Raw genomic sequence first — 20670 nt, 5'->3', positions numbered from 1 at the left:
GTCCATAAAGCCGCTGAATTTACTCCAAGGCAGTCAGAGGCTGCTTCTCAGACAGGAAATCAAAACTTGCAAAATAGGTCTCCCATTGGCCTTTGAAAAAACCTTTTTTTTCCCTTTTTTTAATGTTTAAATGTGTTTTTTAAAATTGATTTAAGAGAGAAAAGAGATGGAGAGATAGAAACATCAATGATGAGAGAGAATCATTGATCAGCTGCTTCCTGTACACCCCACACTGGGGATTGAGCCACAACCCGGGCATGTGTTCTGACCGGGAATTGAACCATGACTTCCTGGTTCATGGGTCGATGCTCAACCACTGAGCCACTGCAGCCGGGGCTTATGAACGTCCCACGTGACATCACAGAGCAGGTCCGACCCGCGGAGGGAAATGCCCAGGCCTGCAGCTCTGAGGAGAGGATGGCGTCGGCTGCCCTGGGGACCTGGTTTTACTGTAGCTCTCCCAGCTCCCCGCACGGAACCAGAGCTCCCTTCGTATCCTGGTGGCACCTGCGTTTTTCCCAGAGCCCTGAGAGGAGGACCGCGGGGCCTGGCGGAGGGCAGGGCAGCCCAGAGAGCCCTCCTCACATCACTGTCACATGACAGACTTTCAGGGGGGAAATCAAATTAAAACATTCATCCAATTAGTAAAATAGATGGGTAGGAATGATGAACACTTTTGGATGTTCTGACTTCCGCGACCCCTTAGGAATTCAATTCATCATCTTTGCCAATGTCAAATCGACTAGCTCAGACCCCTGTGCCTACGTTAATAATATTTCAGCTGGAGAATTTGGGAGAATGGTGATATTCGTAAAAGAGATATTCAAAATGTTTCATAATTATGCCAAGTGTGTCTAGATGTAGCAGAACTGCCTATGTTTTGGGAGAAGAGCCTGTGATCTCTAACAGATGAGTTAATTAGTCCACCAGCCTGGGATTGGCCAGGGAGTCAGGAAGTTCAGCCAACGTCTCCTCCCAAAGGCTTAAGTCACTGAAATGTGACCACAGGCCGGCAAGAGTGACTCAGTGACCCGGGAATGCCTTCCAAGAAAACAGCTTTAGAGAATTATAGGTACAGCCCGGCCAGCCTGGCCCAGTGGCTGAGCGGCAACCTATGAACCAGGAGGATCACGGTTCAATTCCTGGTCAGGGCACATGTCTGGGTTTCGGGCTCTGTCCCCAGTCATGGTGCATACAGGAGACAATCAATCGATGTTTCTCTCTCTCTCTCTCTTTCTCTCTCTCTCTCTCTGTCTCTCCCTTCTTCTCTCTTTAAAATCAATAAAAACATATCCTCCAGTGAGGAATAAAAGATTAAGTACATAAGGTGATCACACGCATACAAGCATGTACACACACCAAGACTTTTTGCCTTTAAAAAATAGATAAACAGCCCTAAACGGTTTGGCTCAGTGGATAGAGCATCGGCCTGCAGACTGAAGGGTCCCAAGTTCGATTCCGGTCAAGGGCATGTATCTAGATCAGGGGTCAGGGGTCAACAGCTGATTGATGTTTCTCTCTCCTCAATGTTTCTAACTATCCCTCTCCCTTCCTCTCTGTAAAAAATCAATAAAATATATTTTAAAAAATAGATAAACAACAGTTAAGTTCCTGTGCAATAAGTGGAGTTAGGTTATTAGGGCCTGTCTGTAGTTGTACAGGAACCTGGCTGGAGAGCTGACCTACTGTAGAAGCTGGTGAATGAAGGAAGAGCACTGATTGGTTGCAAAGCTGGGCTAACAACTGATGAATCATCCACTTGTTTCCTATACTCCAAGCATCAGTCAATTCAAAGTATCAGTGTTACGATTTACAACACTTTTATATTTGGTGGTGGGCTGCCATTTTTTCTGTGGTGTGTGACATTTGTTAAAACTGCCTGACTTCACTCTCATTTGGACTGTTCTTTTTTTGTTGTTATTCTCATTCTTGTTTTTTAAATTATTATTGTTTAAAGTATTACAAATAGTAGTACATATATCTCCTTTTTCTCCCCCATTGACCTCCCCAGGCCTCCCCCACCCCCTGACACATGCCCTCATCCCCCTTAGTGTCTGTGTCCATTGGTTATGTTTATATGCATGCATACAAGACCTTTGGTTGATCTCTTACCACCACCCCCCCAACCCTCCCCTGCCCCCCCACTGAAGTTTGACAGTCTGAAAAGCTACATCTATTCCCACACTTACCTCAGGCCTTTGCTGGGCAGCACCAAGGAAGATGTAAGGACACATTTGACCTCATGGTGGTGCTGCAGAAGTTGAAACTATCCCTTTCCCTCTCCTCCACTAGGCTGTGCTTGTATTTCTTATGAAGATGGTATAGAGAGAAAAGAGATGGAGAGATAGAAACATCAATGATGAGAGAGAATCATTGATCAGCTGCTTCCTGTACACCCCACACTGGGGATTGAGCCACAACCCGGGCATGTGTTCTGACCGGGAATTGAACCATGACTTCCTGGTTCATGGGTCGATGCTCAACCACTGAGCCACTGCAGCCGGGCTCTGTTTGTAACTGTTCTTTAGGAATGAACTTCAAGGACTCCTAAATGCAAATCCAGATAGAAGTGTGTATATAACCATTGCTTCCTCATTCTGGCTCATTCTTGGCTTTTCCCCTCTAAATGGACGCATCTCAATTTTAAGTCAGCTTACACTCACTGCTCACATCCTTTCCCACCTTCCACTTGGCGAGCCCTTGTTTGTCTGATACAGAGATTGCCTAGCTCCTTCAGCACCTCAGAGGCAGATCGTGAGCTCACGTGGGTCTGTAGCTATGTGACGCTGATGTTGACGGTGTGTACTCTATCTATATCAGGGGTCAGCAAACTTTTCCTTTAAAGGGTCAGATAGTAAGTTCTTAGGCCTCACAGGCAAAAAGGTCTCTGTCACCACTCCTCAGCTCTACTGTGGTATCATGAAAGCAGCATAGAAAGGACATAATGAATTGTGTATGGCTCTGTTCCAATCAAGCTAGGTCTTCTGTAAAGGAGCCGAATTTATTCCATGGGCTGAAATTTGAATTTTGTGAAAGTTTTACGTAGCACGAAATATTCTTTTGATCTTTTAGAAACCGTTGGAAATGTGAAAAGCATTCTTAGCATGTAGGCTGTACAGAAGCAGGCGAGAGTCTGGATGTGACTGCTAGGACTCCAGTTTGCCAACCCCTGCTCTATAGACATGCCTCTTAGGTTCCAATGCTGGTCTGTCCTTTCCAACTACAACCTTGAGTGAGTTACTTCACCTAAATATGCCTCAGTTTCTGTACCTGGGAAATAGGTTCACGTGAGGATTCTCTTAGGGGAGGGCCTGCCATACACAGTATGCTCTCAATAAATGGTAGATATCATTAATATTCTTACTTGCAAGACATCTTTGTTTTATTTTTTGGACAGTAACTTAGATTTACTTTGGTAGATGGTTTGGAATTGAGTTAAATTTATTCTTTTTCCAAGTTTGTTTTTACGCAGTTTTCCCTTCACAAGCGTTCCATGCCCTTAGTAAATGATTGATTCTGATAAGACACACAAAGTATTTCAAAGGTCTCTTTGAAATATTAATTACTTAAAATACAGAATGTGAGATATTTTACCAGAGGCATCAACAGCGGTTTTCTGGTAAGCGTTAACATTCAGGTTTATTGGGTGTTTTCTTATTTATAGAATGTGTGATTTTCTTTTCCCAATCTTCTAGGATATAGGTAAACTGGGGAAAAATGAATGCGCATTAGCATTATTTTTTAACTACCATTTATATCAAGCTGTCTTACCATAGGCAAACTGCCAAAAAGGTGCCTCTGGCCATAAAAGTTTCTTCACTGAAACTCTACCTTTTAGAAATCCATTCATTTGTGTTAACAAGCTCCTCTTTAAAGTGCAGGCACATCAGGGAAAGTTAACTCACCAATTCAGTTCCCCTGACAAACATTTATTTTTGTAGATACCTATCATGTAGATATTTGGGGAGATATCACCTCATCCTTCACCATTCATCACTGTGGACTGGAATATCCATTTACTTATGACTCTAATATGGTACCTTTTCCATGACAAAATGTACCTAAAACATTAACCTTAAATTAAAATTATTAAGGAAGAATACTATTCACTCCGAAGTTTATCAGGGATCTGATGATTTACCTCACTGTAGGAAACTGTTAATCACCTGTTCTGGCAAGGAGATAATAGAATGAATGAACTATCTAACCAACAGTTCCCTCTATAGTTTTAATTGCTGAGAGATTAATTTTGCTTTTTGGTGTGCACCACTGTGCAAGGCCTCGACCTGGGAGCATAATGTTTTTTCCGTTTTGTTTTACAAATTTTCAACTGCTGCATAATGTAATTGCTACACTGCCCTTACCTCATCCTGTGGTTTCTGGTAATTTCTTCTAAGTTCCTGTGTCCTCTTTTCCCACTTGGAAGTTTTCGTCTTTTGAACAGGAGCATCTGCCTTCATTATTTCCCTTAGAACTTTATACATTACTTATGCCCTCTTATCGCTTTGGAATATCTTGATTTTCTTAAACACTTTTCATGGTTGTAAATCACTTCACAAACTATTATCCTGTTACCATCTTTTGATTTACCAAGTCCATCTCCATTCTTCACTCATTTCTAATTAAACTGCAAACTAGCAGAACCCTCTCATCAGGTAGAGGCTTTCTAGATACTCGTGGACTGCAGTACAAGGCCTTCCGGTCTCTGTCATGTCTGTTGATACCATGCTTTACCACCTGGTTTGATTTCGTTTATTTCTGACTCATTTGTGGTTTGTTATTACCCTTAGGTATTAAGGTCCTGCAGCACACTGTGTTATCTTCATCATATTATGGTTGCCTTTTGCTTAGTCTATTACCATTTATTGTTTCATGTGGAATTATAAGAGCTTTTTTTTCAGCTCCGTGCCTTTATTTTTATTAGATTCCTAGAGAAGGGATTTTGATTCCCTCTTCTTTGATAACTGAGCAGTCTTCTAGTTTTGTGTCATCTACAAATCCATACATCTTGCAGCATGGTCTTAATCTGGAGCATAACAGATAGTGTAGAAAAGATTGAATCTAACCCTGATTTTTCTTACACTCCACTTATCACTGCCTTCCTATGCTGTCAGCTTCCATTTACTGCTGCTCATGACCTTGCTCACAAAACCAATTTTACTTTTCTATTTCGTCTTCCACCATTAATGCCAAAATTAACCATTCTACTTTGCCCAGGGTTAGGGAGAATAATATTTGTCACTGCAAATTAAATTATGTTCTATGTATAATTCATTTTTCTCCCACTCTGTTCCATTTTGCATACTACTGTGATGCTGATCTTAAATGTCACCTTTATCACATCACTATTTTGCTGAAGATCTACCAATGACTTTTCAGAGTCACTTGAAACATGTTCAAACTTCTTTCTTTGATATCTAAGTCACTTTAGGACTCTGCTCTGACCTTACCTATCCAACTATAACTCCTGTACTTTTTAATTCAGTTGCTGTCCTCATGGTTTAACACGCACACTACACATATTTAATTTCAGGTAGCTACACTGATTCAGAATGATCTCAACACATTTTACTCTCTTAAAATTATATGATATGAACAGGCAAAACTAATATATGGTGGTAGAAATCAGAGCAGAGGTTGTATCTGAATAGTGGGGGCAAGAGGGAACTTACTAGGGGTGATGGAAATGTTCAGTATTTTGATTTTGGTGGTGATTATATGAGTGAAGCAACCTGTCAAAACTCACCAAACTGTACACTTAAGATCTGTGCATTACAATATTTGTAAATTTATACAGACACACACACACACACACACACACACACACACGCACACACTGCAAATGAGTGAACACATGCCCGTGTGCTAGGAGTTAATAAGTCTAGATTTTACTGTCCTTAAACCAGTCATTACCGAGCCTTTTCAATGTATTGTTTTCAGATGCTTAAGTCCTCATTCAGGGGTCCTCAAACTTTTTAAACAGGGGGCCAGTTCACTGTCCCTCAGACCCTTGGAGGGCCGGACTATAGTTTTTTTTTAAAAAAAACTATGAACAAATTCCTATGCACACTGCGCATATCATATTTTGAATTAAAAAAACGAAATGGGAACAAATACAATATTTGTATTTGCATGTGGCCTGCGGGCCATAGTTTGAGGACCCCTGTACCTAATTCTTCCATGAGCCTTTCCCACAGAGAGCACAACTTTAGTTTTAAGAATTACTTAATCTACATAAGTATTATCTTACATGGTAGGGTTCTACCATCAGCAAAAAGCCTTCGGCTTCTTTTGGGTCACTTTACACTGATCGGTTGATGGCAACTTCTTCAACTTTGAGCAGCTCAACTTTTCCAGAAGGCCTTAATTAAAAAATAGAGATTTCAAGGAGGCTGTGTAATAGTGAATTAAAGCCATTATGACCAGGTTGTTAGAATCTTATGAAATGATTTTTATAACATTGGCTTTAGTTTTGTCATTTTTGAGGAGTAATGAAGTGGAGTTGGGTCTTAGTTAATGGAAAAGTCCAAGCACCAGGTGTTTAGTTTCCTAGAATAATAAGGGGTATTCTAATTAATAAGGCTTGGAAAGGAGGGATGGCTCAGAGTATTTTCAAAGACTGTATAGGGTCAGAAATGTTACCCTACTGACATGTTAAAAGTCAGTCTACCACAGTTTCAGGTATGTTGGCGGAAGACACGAGATCCAGGGTCGGAGACAAAGACCTCATGGTATAGCGAGCAGTGTGAGCTTCATGTGCACATTGCTTTCCCTTGCCTTCCAGCTCCCAAGGGGAGACGCCAAGGGGGGCCCAGGTGGACGCTTTGCACACGGTTATTTTGTGTCACAGCTGAGGAACCCAGGCTTCGGGAACCCAGTCTTTTATAATGGACTAAAAGAAAACCTGCCTGACATCTGCCCTACAGGGAAATATAATCTGTTTTGAAAGCAAACAAACTTTCCCTCTGCTCTGGAGGTAGACATTATGTCTTTCAAGGCTGTCCACTATAAAAACATCCTTACAAATATAGTTTAAAACGAAGGCCCTCAACTCCTGAAGTCACAAAATAAGCAGAAATTGAGAAACCCATAGAGAATAGCCACTAAATAAGTTTGTGCTAGCCATCGGGGAATCACCTTACACAGAGGTGTAACAGAGATCATTAATTCACCCAGTGCTAATTTTACTCAGTAGCATCTCCAAACTCTTCTGAGGAAATTAAGTCAATACAATACAGGTAAATATTGATGCTGAAAATTGAGAGCAGCAAGCATTCAGCACCCACTGAATGACCAACATTGTTGGAAACATGAAATACAAGGTACAACCCATACCTTTCATTTTACCCAAATATATGTAGCTCACACAGAGACCACAGGACTGCATACAACCCACTCAGCTCCTCAATACTGTCTGTGATTTCGTTTCACAGACAGTGAAAGATTAGAAATTTGTCTCTGAATTGCTACTTCTCAGACATGCTCATATATTACCATCCTTGTGGCTAAAAAGCATTAACAATTTTCTCTGCGATAATTCTTTTGCTCAGTAAAATAGGTATTATAAATTATAAGAAAGCACATTTTTCTATGTAACTCAAAAAGTAAAAGCTATTTTCCTTTTCAAAAAAACCCCCACAAACTTAAAAGATATTTTTCCTCAGTTTGATCACATAGACCAAAAATTTAAAAACAAATGAAAATCCCAGCTACTTACTGCTAATCACATGTAAGTAGAATGAATGATTCTATGAACTTGAAAATTCTAAGTGAACTGTCAACCTCACACAATTCAATGACATACCAAATTTCCCTGAAACTTATTTAAAATGAAGGATAACTTCTTTCAAATAATCATGTTGGCTTCCATTTTGCTTTAGAAAGACTAACTGAAATATAAACCAGTTCTATGACATATTCATATAACTTCCATTCTTTAGTGTCAGACATTTCATAAAAATCTCTCAGCTCCTTTGAAAGTTATCTTGAAGCAAATGAAAAAGCAATGGTGGACTGGAACCTACATTTCTTTCTTTTAATACATCAGCGATGTTCACAAAGACCTGGCCTTAAGAAAAAAAAAGAACCATTTAACACATGCCTTCTCGGCAGGGACAGTAGCACCCCTAAGGGAATGAATATTTTTTCTTGAGGAGGTGGGCAGAGAAAAATCTTAGATATTACAAGGTTTGTAGCCCTCCGAAGAGCCACAATGCATAAACAGATATGTAGTATATCTGTGGTATATTAAATTTTAATGATGGGAAATTAGGAATGTTGTATCTTTTAATTGGGAATTAAAAGATACAACAAATGGTTCCATGGGGGGAGGGGATGATAATGAAAAAAAAAAGTTCAGAAACAATGGCCTAACATAATATTTTGATCAGTGTTGTGTGATGGCAACCACTAAATTAAGCAAAAGGATTTATTTTTTAATTTCTGTCATACTTGTTTTCCATATTTTTTATCTATATACAATATGATAGCATTAAATAATTTTATTGAAATGGTATCCATGATGTCATTGTTATAATTTTTTTTCAGTTTTGCGTATTATCTGTAAAATCATAATGCATACTGTTTTGTATTCTGTTGTTTTCACTTGTATACATATATTCATCTTTCTACATGATCTTTATAATGACTGCTTTTATAAGGACACTTCAATTCAGTTGTACTGTGGCTCTCTTCTGGTTGTGCTTCTATAACTCTAAAAATTCTTTCCATGTCTTCTTTGCAATTCTGCTTCTCCTGACTTCTTATTAAAAATTGGGGTCCTCAGGAATTGCATGCTATGCCCCCTCCTCATTTCATACACTGTCTCAGGGTAATCTCATCCATCTTCCACCAGCACTCAGATCTTTCAGTTCCAGCCCGGACTTCACTCCTGGGTTCCAGGCTCATATTTCCAACTTGTTACTGGATTTCTCTACTGAGCTATTTCTTAAAAGATAATCTCAAAAAATCATCACATTTTCTCAACCTGTTTATCCCTGGTCATCTAGATTCCTTCCCTTCCTTCCCCTTGACCTCAGCAGCCCAGCTAGGTCCTGTTGACAGCATTAATACCTTCACAATATCCACCCTCTCCATTCACTCTGCTGTCCCCTTCATTCAGTCCTTTCTCTCCTACTGAGACAATTAGCCTATACTCCTAAACATCTTCCTGCCTCCTGTCGCGCCATCTTGTCTTCCACCACAGTGCTGTTTGACAAGTCTTTCTAAAGCATATATCTGATTAAGGCACCTCCAATGGCTTATGGCTACACTGCAGTATACAGTAACCGGAGCCACATATAGCTATTGAGCACTTGAAATGTAGCTAATCTGGAGTAAAATGTGCTGAAATAAACACATTAGATTTTCAACACTTAGTCTGAGAAAATGAATGTAAAATATATAATTATTGTATATACTGAGTTAAATATTTACATAATATATTCAGATTAATTTCACCTGCTTTTTTAAAATATGGCTACTAGAAAAATTGAAACTATTTACATGGCTCACATTTGTGGCATGCATTATATATAACTATTGCACAGTGCTGGTTTATAGGATAATGCCCACACTAGATCATAAGATTATGATGTTTCATCATCTGGCCACCATAGGCTTAGTCCAGTGGTCGGCAAACTGGCCCCTTGAGTGTCTCTCCCACAAACTATTGCACAGTGCTGGTTTATAGGATAATGCCCACACTAGATCATAAGATTATGATGTTTCATCATCTGGCCACCATAGGCTTAGTCCAGTGGTCGGCAAACTGGCCCCTTGAGTGTGGCTCTCCCACAAAATACCACGTGCGGGCACACAAGTACAGTGCGATTGAAACTTCGTGGCCAAAGAGCCGCATGTGGCTCGCAAGCCATGATTTGCCGACCTCTGGCCTAGTCCATTCATCTCCTGCTTGCTGTCATGCAAAGAGGGCTGACCTTGGTGGCAGGTGGATCTGGGTTCATTCCTAGACCCTTCCGCATGCCGGCAGTGTGATTTGGAGCAAGAAACTTAAACTCTCCAAGTTTTAGTATCCCCAGCTGCAAAACAGAGAATACCTATTTCACAGTGTTCTTGGGCAGATTAAAAGATACAACAAATGTCAAGTGCCTCCTGCATAAAATTTAATTTTCCTAGATGCATTCCAGTCACACCCAACTACTCTCAGTTCCTCTTTTTTTTTTTTTCCTATTGTAAAGAGCAGGTGTTTGTTCAAATATCTGCAGCCTTCCTAAAAGTGCACAATCCCCTTTTCCTCTTTGGTCACTAGGACTCTCCTTTCCTTTTATTTTTCCTGTTTTCACCATATATTAGAACTAAGGACCTCTGTCTCCCTTTTTGTTTTCCATTCAATATCCTGTATTAGAGAATTCATTTTAGTATTAATGATCATAAAGGAAGTCTCAAGTCAAAGGAACAGGTTACTCGTAAAGATTTTAGCTTGTTCTTACCCGATAAGAGAATATTTTCTGTCATCTGATACCCCTAGTCAATTCTTTCAACAAGTCAGACTTAAATATAACTTGGGAATAGCATTAGAAATAATTTCTTCTTCCTCATTCCTCACTTTTACTTCTCTTAACCCTCCTACCAGTGCCCTCTACCCCAGACCCACACATTTAGCTGCCACGTACATTAACTATCTTGTGAGGGTCCTTTTCATTGCCTGTGCATTAGCCACAGTGCAGTAGAGAGTTTCTGGCAATTGACACCTTGAGACAAATGCTCTAACAAATCTTAAAGTGTTTTTGATGGCCAGAGTTGTCAAAGGTGGAATGTTCTACATACATTGCCATTAGGAATTTCCAGAAACATTTTCTGAGTACTCGCCCGTGGATTCTTAACAGTTCTTTCCCATAGGAAAAGCTTTGAAACAGCAGCATTCTAAAAGGGATGAGGAGAGTCTGGCTAATGTTTCTCAAATGTAAAATGTGGCCTTTCAGATGATGTGGTCACCTTTTCTTCTTCTTCTTCTTTAACAATGTCAGCATTTTGAAATGGGGAAAGGATATGGATTAGGTAGGAATTGAATGCAAATGTGTTTTGCAAATAGTGTCTTTTGAGATAATCGCAGATGATGCTTGAATGCTGAAGGTATTAATACAATCAGTATTTAACCTTGTGTAACTCCGCTTCATCAAATCACACCCTGTGCATTGATTGCATTAAGCTGGGTCAGTGGTTTCTTGCTTAGGAATATCTTATAAGAATCTTAACAGCAAGGCAGCAGTAGCTGATCAGCTGCTGTTTATTTGCATACTGAGCGTGTCATCAATAATACAAAAGACAAGGTCTTTAAGTTGAAAGAACAGTGGGATTGGCATGAATTTTGCTTAATGGTGCGTAATAAGCAAAGTAGTCAGTGGTGCCAGAAACTGACAGGATCCATTATGTTAAAACAGATATATGTCTTTAATTTAGGGGTATTATGTAAATCTGACAGGAGTTTTTCCCTTTATTTTCCTGTAGTTTAACTTTAATTGCTCCAAGATTAATTCTGATTTCTCCTTCCCTCCAGAGGGTGATGAGACTGGTGTGATGGATAATCTTCTAGAAGCCCTACAATCAGGTGCAGCATTCCGAGACCGCAGGAAGCGGATTCCCAGGAATCCAGGTAAGACCCCTCTGAGCTCACTGGGATTGTCAAATATAAATGTTCAGAGCCAAGGACCCTCCCCCGATAAAAAAAAAAATAACAACAACAAACAACAAACAGAAAAACTTGGCCCCGGAAGATGTTTTTTAACACTTGATCTCAGTTCTTCAAGTGTGAAGTCTCAGCAGGTTTCTCCATCTCCATGATTGCAAGTTTCAACCTGGTAAAAGTATGTTCAAATAACTGTAGACTTTGCAAAAAAAACATTCTGAAACAAGAACTCCCACTGTGTTTAATATTAAATATTTTAATTGTTATTTTCTGAGCGCGTGGTTTGGGTGGAAGGTGTGCTTTAAAACCATAAATGTAATTAAATCATTAAAAGTAATTGGCCCTGTGGATGGCACATTAGCTATTTAAAGGTAAGGAAACAGAGATAATGTTTCTTTCTAGGGGCTGCTGTGGCTTTGCAGTACAATCTATTCTCCATGTTAGCAAAGAGAGGAGAGACACAGATGATCTAAGATCCCTGAAAGTCCCAAGCATTGAAACCCATGTTTGTGTGTGTTAGTAACATAGGCACACAAAGAAAGTTGATCTCAGGGGAATTAGAAACATGAAAACAACCTCCCTCACTCAAGTGTAATTAGAGAGTTGTCTACCTCCTCTGTTTACACCCTGGGGATGAGGTAAATAGGAGTTGCACTCAGTATAATCCAAATAGGCCGAGCTGGCCATCTCCTCTAAGTAAGTTCTTATATTTTTTTTTAGTTCATATCTTTCTTAAAGTAGAGAAGAAATTAGGTGTGCTAATTTGAAATGTCCTCTTCATAGACTATAAAAGCTATATAGAGCAGTAAATAAAAAAGGAAAATTAATAGTAAATATGTAAACTCTACTTCATTTAATGTTAGAAGATTTGCCTTGAATAGCCTGCAGTTCAAAAAATATTCTGAATCTAGACTGGAAACTATCATATATCGTTAGAATGCAAATTGGTGTCTCTTAAAACCATTGTAGTCCAACAAACCAGTGAAAGAAATGGAGCCCAGTGCAGAGATATTCCGGTAGCTTTTGGCAATGGCAGCAGACAGTATGAGTTATATTCATCTTTTTGAAAGTAAGATATGGTTGAGAGGAGAGAAGTGTTTTGGTTGGATTATAAGACTACTTTGTGTGTCTGACGGCATTGAAGATGGGCTACAAAAAGAGGGGAAGCTTGGAGGAAAGAAAATGAAAATCCTTATTTATATGCTCATATTAACTTCTTAAGGTAATGCTCCATGGCAGAATGTTAGGAGCACTACTGCTCTGTAATTATGAGGTGGCCATTCCATTTGCCTCAGTCTTTGTCTGTGAAATAAGAATGTTCTAGAATGCTATTGGGCCCCTTTCATCTCTTAAGAAAACAGAAACCTTCACTGTTTTTTCTTGAACTGCCAGAACATTAATAGTCAGTGGAAAGCAAACTGAAATAATTTGTACATCAATTCAGTTCTCTGTTAAGCAGCTGGTAAGTAAAAGTTATTCTGTGCCTTAAAAGAACTGCCTTCGTCTCTCCAGTCTGTTTATTTTAAAAAATACATTTTCTGAGGCCCCTGTCTGATTAGTCTCACACCTCAAACTGACTCTAGAAAGACTACTGGAGAGAGCGATCATTCTATGGGGTTTCTGTGAGTTTGGCACTCAAGGGAATATAGTGTTGTCAACTGTGAAACACCAAGAATATATTCAGAAATGGCATAAATTTATAGTACTGTTTCCAAGTAATCTAAATTGGGCTCTCCATTGGTTTGTATCTGGAGTGCCTCCATGAGCACAGAGGGTCAAAAAATATCAGCCTATTTAGCCCTGGCAGTCGTTCTAAGTGGCAGCAGCCAATGCAAATGTCCAGCGGTAAAAAGAAACTAGAAGGCAGGCAGCGGCAATGATTGATGAAGCATCTTGGACATCACTGGAAGAGCTTGGAGAGAGGGAGAGCGAGAGGCAGGCACAGAGAGGATGAGCCTGCCAAAAACTCTCCTGTCTGCTTGCCCCTTTCTATAAGCAGCAGAACCAGGGACTTTTCCAGATTTCCTCCTTCTTCCTGCCTTTTCCTAACTATACCATCTTTTCCTGCTGGCCCCTTTTTGTGTTGACTTTCTTAGGCACCTTATTTGGTTCCTTTCCAAGATTCCATTGATTTCGTATTGTTACAATTTCCTTATGCAACACCGGCATCCTTGTTGCTTTCTAATGACCTCCACTTCAACATGGTGAGATACAAGCAGTAAAACCAACTTATAAAAAATGGCTGTTTCCTCCAAGTAAAGTAAAATAAGAGGAAATAGGCAAAAATCTGAAATCAGAGTCCACCACAAATAGCAACGATGTTCTGCTCTGCTTTCCACCTTGTTGGCATCACTTACAGACAGAAATGACGGTATGTAAACTACAGAGCTCTACAGTTCTGCGTCTAATTGCAGTGTTTTCAATGCCATATTTACCCAAAATGAGGTGAGAGTCTGTATTCTCCATGAGAAAGTTAAAATGTTAATAACTGGCATAATTAGTTGCCTAAATTAGAGATCTTCCACGCTGAGCCTGGGGCCGCACCCCAAGAGTAACCCACATTGGGTGACTCTGAAGGCGCTCCCAAGCCTTGCCGCAAGCCATTTCAGCTGAGTGTGCTGTTTCTATTAAGGGCACCAAAAGACATTTTAAAGGAGACTGTCATGTCAGGAGTGATATTTAAAATATTAATAACTGGTGTCGCACAGGCCCCAACCAGTCAGAATATACACAGGCAGTCTCATCCCAGATTACAGCTTTGCTGATGTCAAACTCTGAGATTAGGAAATGAGCCCCTAAACATTCATTAATTTATTGTATGTATGTTCTGTGAAATGTACTATATTACAAATGATGGAAGATGCAGAAATAATTAAGATAAGATATCCTTAGTTATAAGACCCTTGTGTCTTGTAGGAAAGATAAAAAAGTATAGAAATGCTGCAGAGTGAGGCAGATGATAATAGGTACTATACAAAAGGTGTTAATAGCATATTATGTGAGTTCAGAGAAGGGAAATATCATGACTTAATGGATATATCAGGGGAAAAAAAAAACACGGTGGAAAGGCCTGGAAGGATGAGAATGGAAATCAGCAGTAGGAGTTGGAGGTGGGGATAGTAAGCATTTCAGTTGAATGAAATGTCCTTAAGAAAAATAGAGGTAAGAAAACACAAGTATTTTGGGAGAATAGCAAATAATATAGCTAATGGTTCTATAAAGTATAAAAGTTTGGAGATAATTCTGGAAAAGGAGGTTGGTGCCATATCCTAGAGTGCTTGAATAAGATGCTAAGGTGTCAGCATATAAATCTGTAGGCAATGACGATATACTGAAGGCTTTTAAGCAGTGCAAGAGCATGATCAAAGCTATATATTAAGACAGTCATCTATAGAAGTGTGAGCAATGAATGGGGATAATACTGTCATATTCTTAGTCAAAGGAAATAATGTAGAGGAAAAGGAGTAACCAGGATGCATCTAGGCTTTTGAGTGTGATTAGTTGGGAGGACAGGTGGGTTACAGGAGAAGACTGCTAGGATCAGGAAGATGAGTGCTGATGGAAGATGAATTCTTATTGGGGTAAGTGAAACTATAGGAATAGATAGTATTCATTCAACAATGTGCAGTTCGGGTGACTGCCTCCTGGGTGTCATACACTGGGTTAGGTACTAAGGATGCAGCACCAAAGAGGCCACTGCCTCAAGGAATTTGGATACTGCTTGGGAAAACATGAATGTAAGGCATGTGATACAGTTGCGACACAATCTAATTGCAACACAATCTTATATGTGCGTAATGAGATAGGAATTGTATGCTTGGGAAGGAGTTAGAGTACCTGCCCCATTCCCTCACCTCTCAAGAGCCTTTGCATCCTAGAATGTGGACTGTGCTTTCTGGAAACTTAGTGGGTAAAAGGATCATCTATCTCAGTTTTCCTTAATAACCTACTGTGGATGTATCATCTATGAATTTGCTAAATCTTTCTGTACCTTCTTTGATACAGCCTTTGTTAGCACTTCAGGTACTAAGTTCCATGTGTTTACAATCGACTTTGTAAGGTATTGCCCATCAGTATTTCTGACTTTGTCTTTATAAGATCAAAGGTAAGCTTTGGAGGGTAAAACACACACACACACACACACACACACACACACACACAGAAAAACCTTGCAGAAGTGAAAAGCACATTTAAATATCAATACGCAATGCCGCCTCTGTTCTTACTGAACAGCTATCAGTACTTAGCACTTGCTTCCCCTGCTTTAACCAACTTGACTTCTTCATTCTTTGCCCACTGTAAGTGTATATAAACAGCAATAGGTAGATGTCTAACTTAGCTATTCTAGCTGTGACTAGATTTTGATATATAGTTCTAGACATTAAACAAACACACAAGAGAAGCATTAGAAAGAAATGAAACCAGGAAACAGAATAAATGTAATTTGGTTTTAGAACCACACAGGGCAACCAAGAAAACGAAATTTGAAAAACCAGAAGAAACTCAGGAGACACATGATCCTAGTTTTATGGATCAGCAAGATAACAGTATAAATGAGAAGGTGTAATTTACCATTTGAGGACAGATAGGGGACAAGAAACAATGGTATTCAACAGAGAACAAAAACAAACTCTAAGTATTAGGGAAAACATCTTTGTAACAAAACAAAGCACACATTTTCTTAGTCCTCTCTATCTCACAGCAGTAATAAAACACAGATTGTCCTGGATCTTGTCTCCACAGACATGTTCAGGACCTCAGCTGCCTGTAGGGGGGTCTCAGGAGAATTTCTAGGGGTTCTCAGGGGGCATTTCACAAACACAGTTACCCACCCCTGTTCCTCCACCTTCGCCTATAATACCAGGCTTTTCCGCACCTGCTGTGAGCTGGCACGGTCATGTCTTCACAGTGCCAGAGCTTGACAGTGGTCAGTGGTGGAGTGGGGGGAAATGCCGCTCTCTTCCTTCAGTGTCATTCCACTAGTGACCGAGCAGTATTATATCTCAGAGTCTTACAGACATCCGTAGAGAAACAGCCTTCAGGGTTTTTTGTTTGTTTGTTTGTTTGTTTGCGTTTCTTCTTTTAAATATATTTGTATTGATTTCAGACAGGAAAGGAGAGAGATAGAAACATCAATGATGAGAGAGAATCATTGATTACTGCCTCCTGCACGCCCCACACTGGGGATCAAACCCCACAACCCAGGCATGTGTCCTGATTGGGAATCAAACCACAACCTCCTGGTTTATAGGTCAATGCTCAACCACTGAGACACATCCGCTGGGCCAGCCTTCAGTTGTGTTAGCCATCTTGTTGGCCATAGTATTTGACCTCATATAGCAAGGCCCAAGGACAAGGCCATGACAGATTGCACGAAATACTAAGTATTATCCTCTTTCCATGACCAAGGTCTGTTGGGGTCTTACATTTATTTGTGTTTCATTATTGGTAGGTGAAGCTGATCATTCATTCCAAGCTTTTTACTTCTTTCTCCCTTAGGATGGGTTCTTTCCCATGAGGTTCCTCAGTTTCTATTTTGTAAGTGTCAGGACCTTAGATTGGCCAACTAAATTCCATTTTGTCTATAGTGCAATTACTGTGTTTTTATGTGTAATTCAAATCTAGTAAAAAATGATGTAATGTAAGCAAATCAAGAAAAACATGGAATTCATCCAAATAATATTTCTTGGTCAAATAGCAGGGTGCAGGCAGCAGTGCTGGGACTGTGGAGTGCAAAGAACTCAGAGCCTCATAGGGAAGAGAGGTGTGTATGCAGTAGAATGACATGCGTACGCACAGAGTGCTAAAGAGCAGCTAACTGCCTAGACAATCCAAGAAAGATTTCATGATGAAAGTGGCATTTGAGGTGTGTTTGAAGGAAGAATAGTAGTTTTATGTGGAGAAGAACAGGGGGAACGGGCATTTCAGATACAGGAAATGGCAGATACATGCAACGGGGAGGTGGAAGGGTGCAGTGGCAATGCAGACAAAACGGTTGCAACCGCAAAGAGCCAGCAGTGGTTTTTAAGTAGAGGGTTACATAATTACACACACACACAAGCAAGAGAGGTTGAGCCTGGAGATAAGAGATTTGGGGGGCATCTGCATATATATGACTATAGAAACCTTGGGATCACCCAGGAAGAGTATGTCCAATGAGAGGTGAAGAAGGCCAAGATTAGTGAGTATGGGGATTATAATTTTTAAGAGGCAAATGCAGGAATCAACCAAAGACCCAGGGAAAAAAATGGTCAGAAAGGGAGAAGGAGAAGTAGCCAAAGTGATACCCAGAAGACTGGGGGTGGAGAAAATTTCAGAATGGAGCAAGTCAGCAGACTCACATCCTGCAGAAAGATAAGTAGAATGCCAACGGAAAGTAGACAAATGGGTTTGTCAACTAGCAGGTAACAGGGTAACAGTTGACCTTTCCCTGAGCAGTTTTAGTAGAACAGTGAGGGCCAAGAGCCAGGCTCTAATGGATTAAAGAATGAAGAATATCTTTGTACCTTGCATACTGGGGTTTGAAGGGAAGAAAGGTAGTTAGAGAATAAAAGATAAATTGTGTCTCTTCCAGAGATTCTGACAGGAAACTTGAGACACTTTCAAGCGCCTTGAATGGAGTTGCCAATCACGTATTGTTATGCCTGGTTTTACTTACAAATGTGTGGCTTTTTTTCTCCTCTTAATTCTATTGTGTTTATTAAGCATATACTGTGTGATAGTTAAAATACTTTATCATGCCTAGTGCTTTACAGTTAACAAAGCACTTTCTCCTCTATTGTGTGATATGGGATTCATAGCCACCTAATGCTGAGTTCTATTCTCCTAAGTTAAAATGAAAGACATTTGTGGCTCAGACCGAGAAAGAATGGACTGGGGGTGGAGGAAAGATATTCTTGAGTTAATTGGGGAGAAGCAGGGGGAGAACTGGGAAAGGAGACAAAAAGAATGGGACCATTTACAGAAAATCTTTGTCAACTTTTGAATTAACCGGTCTGCAAGTGCTGCAAGTCAGGGTGAGGTGGGTCAGAGTATATGTGTGATTCCTCTGAGAGGCAGGAAGGAGGTGATTAGAAAGAAGCAAATCCTTAGGCCTCCACTGCGCTCAGTTAGCTTGGTTACCTCTGGGCAATAATTAGAGGGTAAATGCCAGGAATCTTGGAGAATTGACCATCATCATCATTCAGGTGACAGTTAACAATACAAGAGTGGGTAAAATAATCTGGGGAAAATGAGTGGAGCAGTAAGCAAAGGAGAAAACAGATATTTGTGGTTCTCTCAGCCCTACCTACACATTGGTATCACTTTGAGGTACTGCTCCGAAGTACCTACATCTGATTCCTCTCTGAACCAACTGAATCCCAATCTGTGGAGTCAGAGCCTGGGCAATCATATATTTTAAAATTAATTGAATCAGACACTTCAATTTATTGTCTGTAAATGATGCCAAATTCAAACAAAGTTAAAATTTTTAAAAAGTGATTTAGGTGATTTTAATGTGCCACAAAAACTGAGAACCATCAGTTTATGGGGCTAGCCTGGGAGACGGAGCACATAAACAGAAGAATGAAGGGCTTGGTTATGGAGGTGTGGGGGGAAGAAATGCTAGTGTGGTGTGATATCACAGAGGCCAAAGGAATAGAGCTTTTCAAAGAGAAAGTGCTGAATAGCATTAGATGTAGCTGAGAGGGCCAATAAAATCAGGATTGGAAAGAAGCCATTGGATTTAACTATTAAGAACTCACTGGTGACTTTAGCAAAGAAAAGTTTTAGGAGAGTGTTAGGAGGAGGGTAGAAGTCAGATTGCACTGAGTTCTCAAATGCGATGAATTTTTAAGACTGCTTTAATTTAGTGTTTCTTTGTCTTTCATCGCTTCATGTGAATCTTGTGATGAAGTGTGTGCCTATATTAGTTACATAATTTTTGTTTCATTTTTGTTGTATTTTTATTTATGGAAATTAAATTTTACTTTCGGGACAGACACATACATATATTGATTAATAAGATGTAGGTTGGCATTAGGGAAGCTAAAAGCAGAAGATTGCTATGTAGTCTGTCCTTGATTATTTTTTGACAACTAGAGAACAAATTGCACACAGACCATTTATGCCCTATTTATATGCAAAATTGTTCTAAGCAAGCACTGATGATGTGCTCTATAGAAATTTCAATCACTTTGGCTTGTCTGTTCTCCTACACAATATAATCAGCTCTGCTGCACATTTCTTCATTGGTGATCGCTGCAGGCCAGTAGGAGATAAGGTCAATTTCAGTTGATTTTTATAAGAATATGAATTGAGCAGGCTTCCTTCAGATATTGGAATATGGGAGAAGTTGGGACAAGCAATTATTATGCAGCAATAAATTCCTCTTGGTAGCTTTAATTCCATGTCAAACATTCACAGACATGCTAATGTTGGTAGCTAAGCTCACAACCACCTGCTTATTTACAAACCTTCAATTCAGGAATTAATGGCTGGGACCCTGTATGCCAGGTGCATGATACCACTCTAATATGAGCAGACACTCTGCATTTATAATGACATTAACTGACAAGGCATTTATCAGATTGTCCTAAGTACCTTACATTTCCTGGAGAACTTAATTACTTTCAAAACTAAAGAGAAATAATTGTTTGTGCTAATTGGTGGTCATGATGGTAGGCATATATTTTTCTTGAATGGACTCAGTAGTATATTATTATTTCAGGGACAAGAAAGTATAAACTGCTTCCTCTTCAGCCAAATTTCATCTCCTTCCTGAGAGGCTGAAAACAGCTAGATTCACCTGGACATGAGTGTCTTGCTTCCCTATCTCCCAATTTTTGTGAAATTTTTGGACACACCTGTGTATTACAATTTGAACCTTGCTCCTGGTAGTTCCTTTCCTTGTGTCAATTAAATTGAGAGGAGTGGAAGGTGCTGGAAAGAAGGAAAGGGGCAGTGGACATGTTCAGCTCCACAGTACCCTTTGGAGATTCAATTTCTTTTTTTTTTCTTTTCTATTTTTATTTACTTTTTTA

The 20670-nt window shown here is 39.8% G+C and overlaps 1 protein-coding gene across 1 annotated transcript in view; it reads left to right on the top strand.

Moving 5' to 3' along the window:
• DIAPH2 (diaphanous related formin 2) overlaps nucleotides 1-20670 on the top strand; it is an 870032-nt gene that overhangs the window by 703849 nt on the left and 145513 nt on the right. Inside the window, exon 27 of the mRNA XM_015571867.1 lies at nucleotides 11519-11614. Coding sequence (XP_015427353.1) covers nucleotides 11519-11614 — 96 coding nt within the window. The remainder of the gene's footprint in view (nucleotides 1-11518; nucleotides 11615-20670) is intronic.

Source organism: Myotis davidii, unplaced genomic scaffold (assembly GCF_000327345.1).
Source record: "Myotis davidii unplaced genomic scaffold, ASM32734v1 scaffold1693, whole genome shotgun sequence".
NCBI lineage: Eukaryota > Metazoa > Chordata > Mammalia > Chiroptera > Vespertilionidae > Myotis > Myotis davidii.
This window is presented reverse-complemented; position numbering and strand designations above follow the sequence as displayed.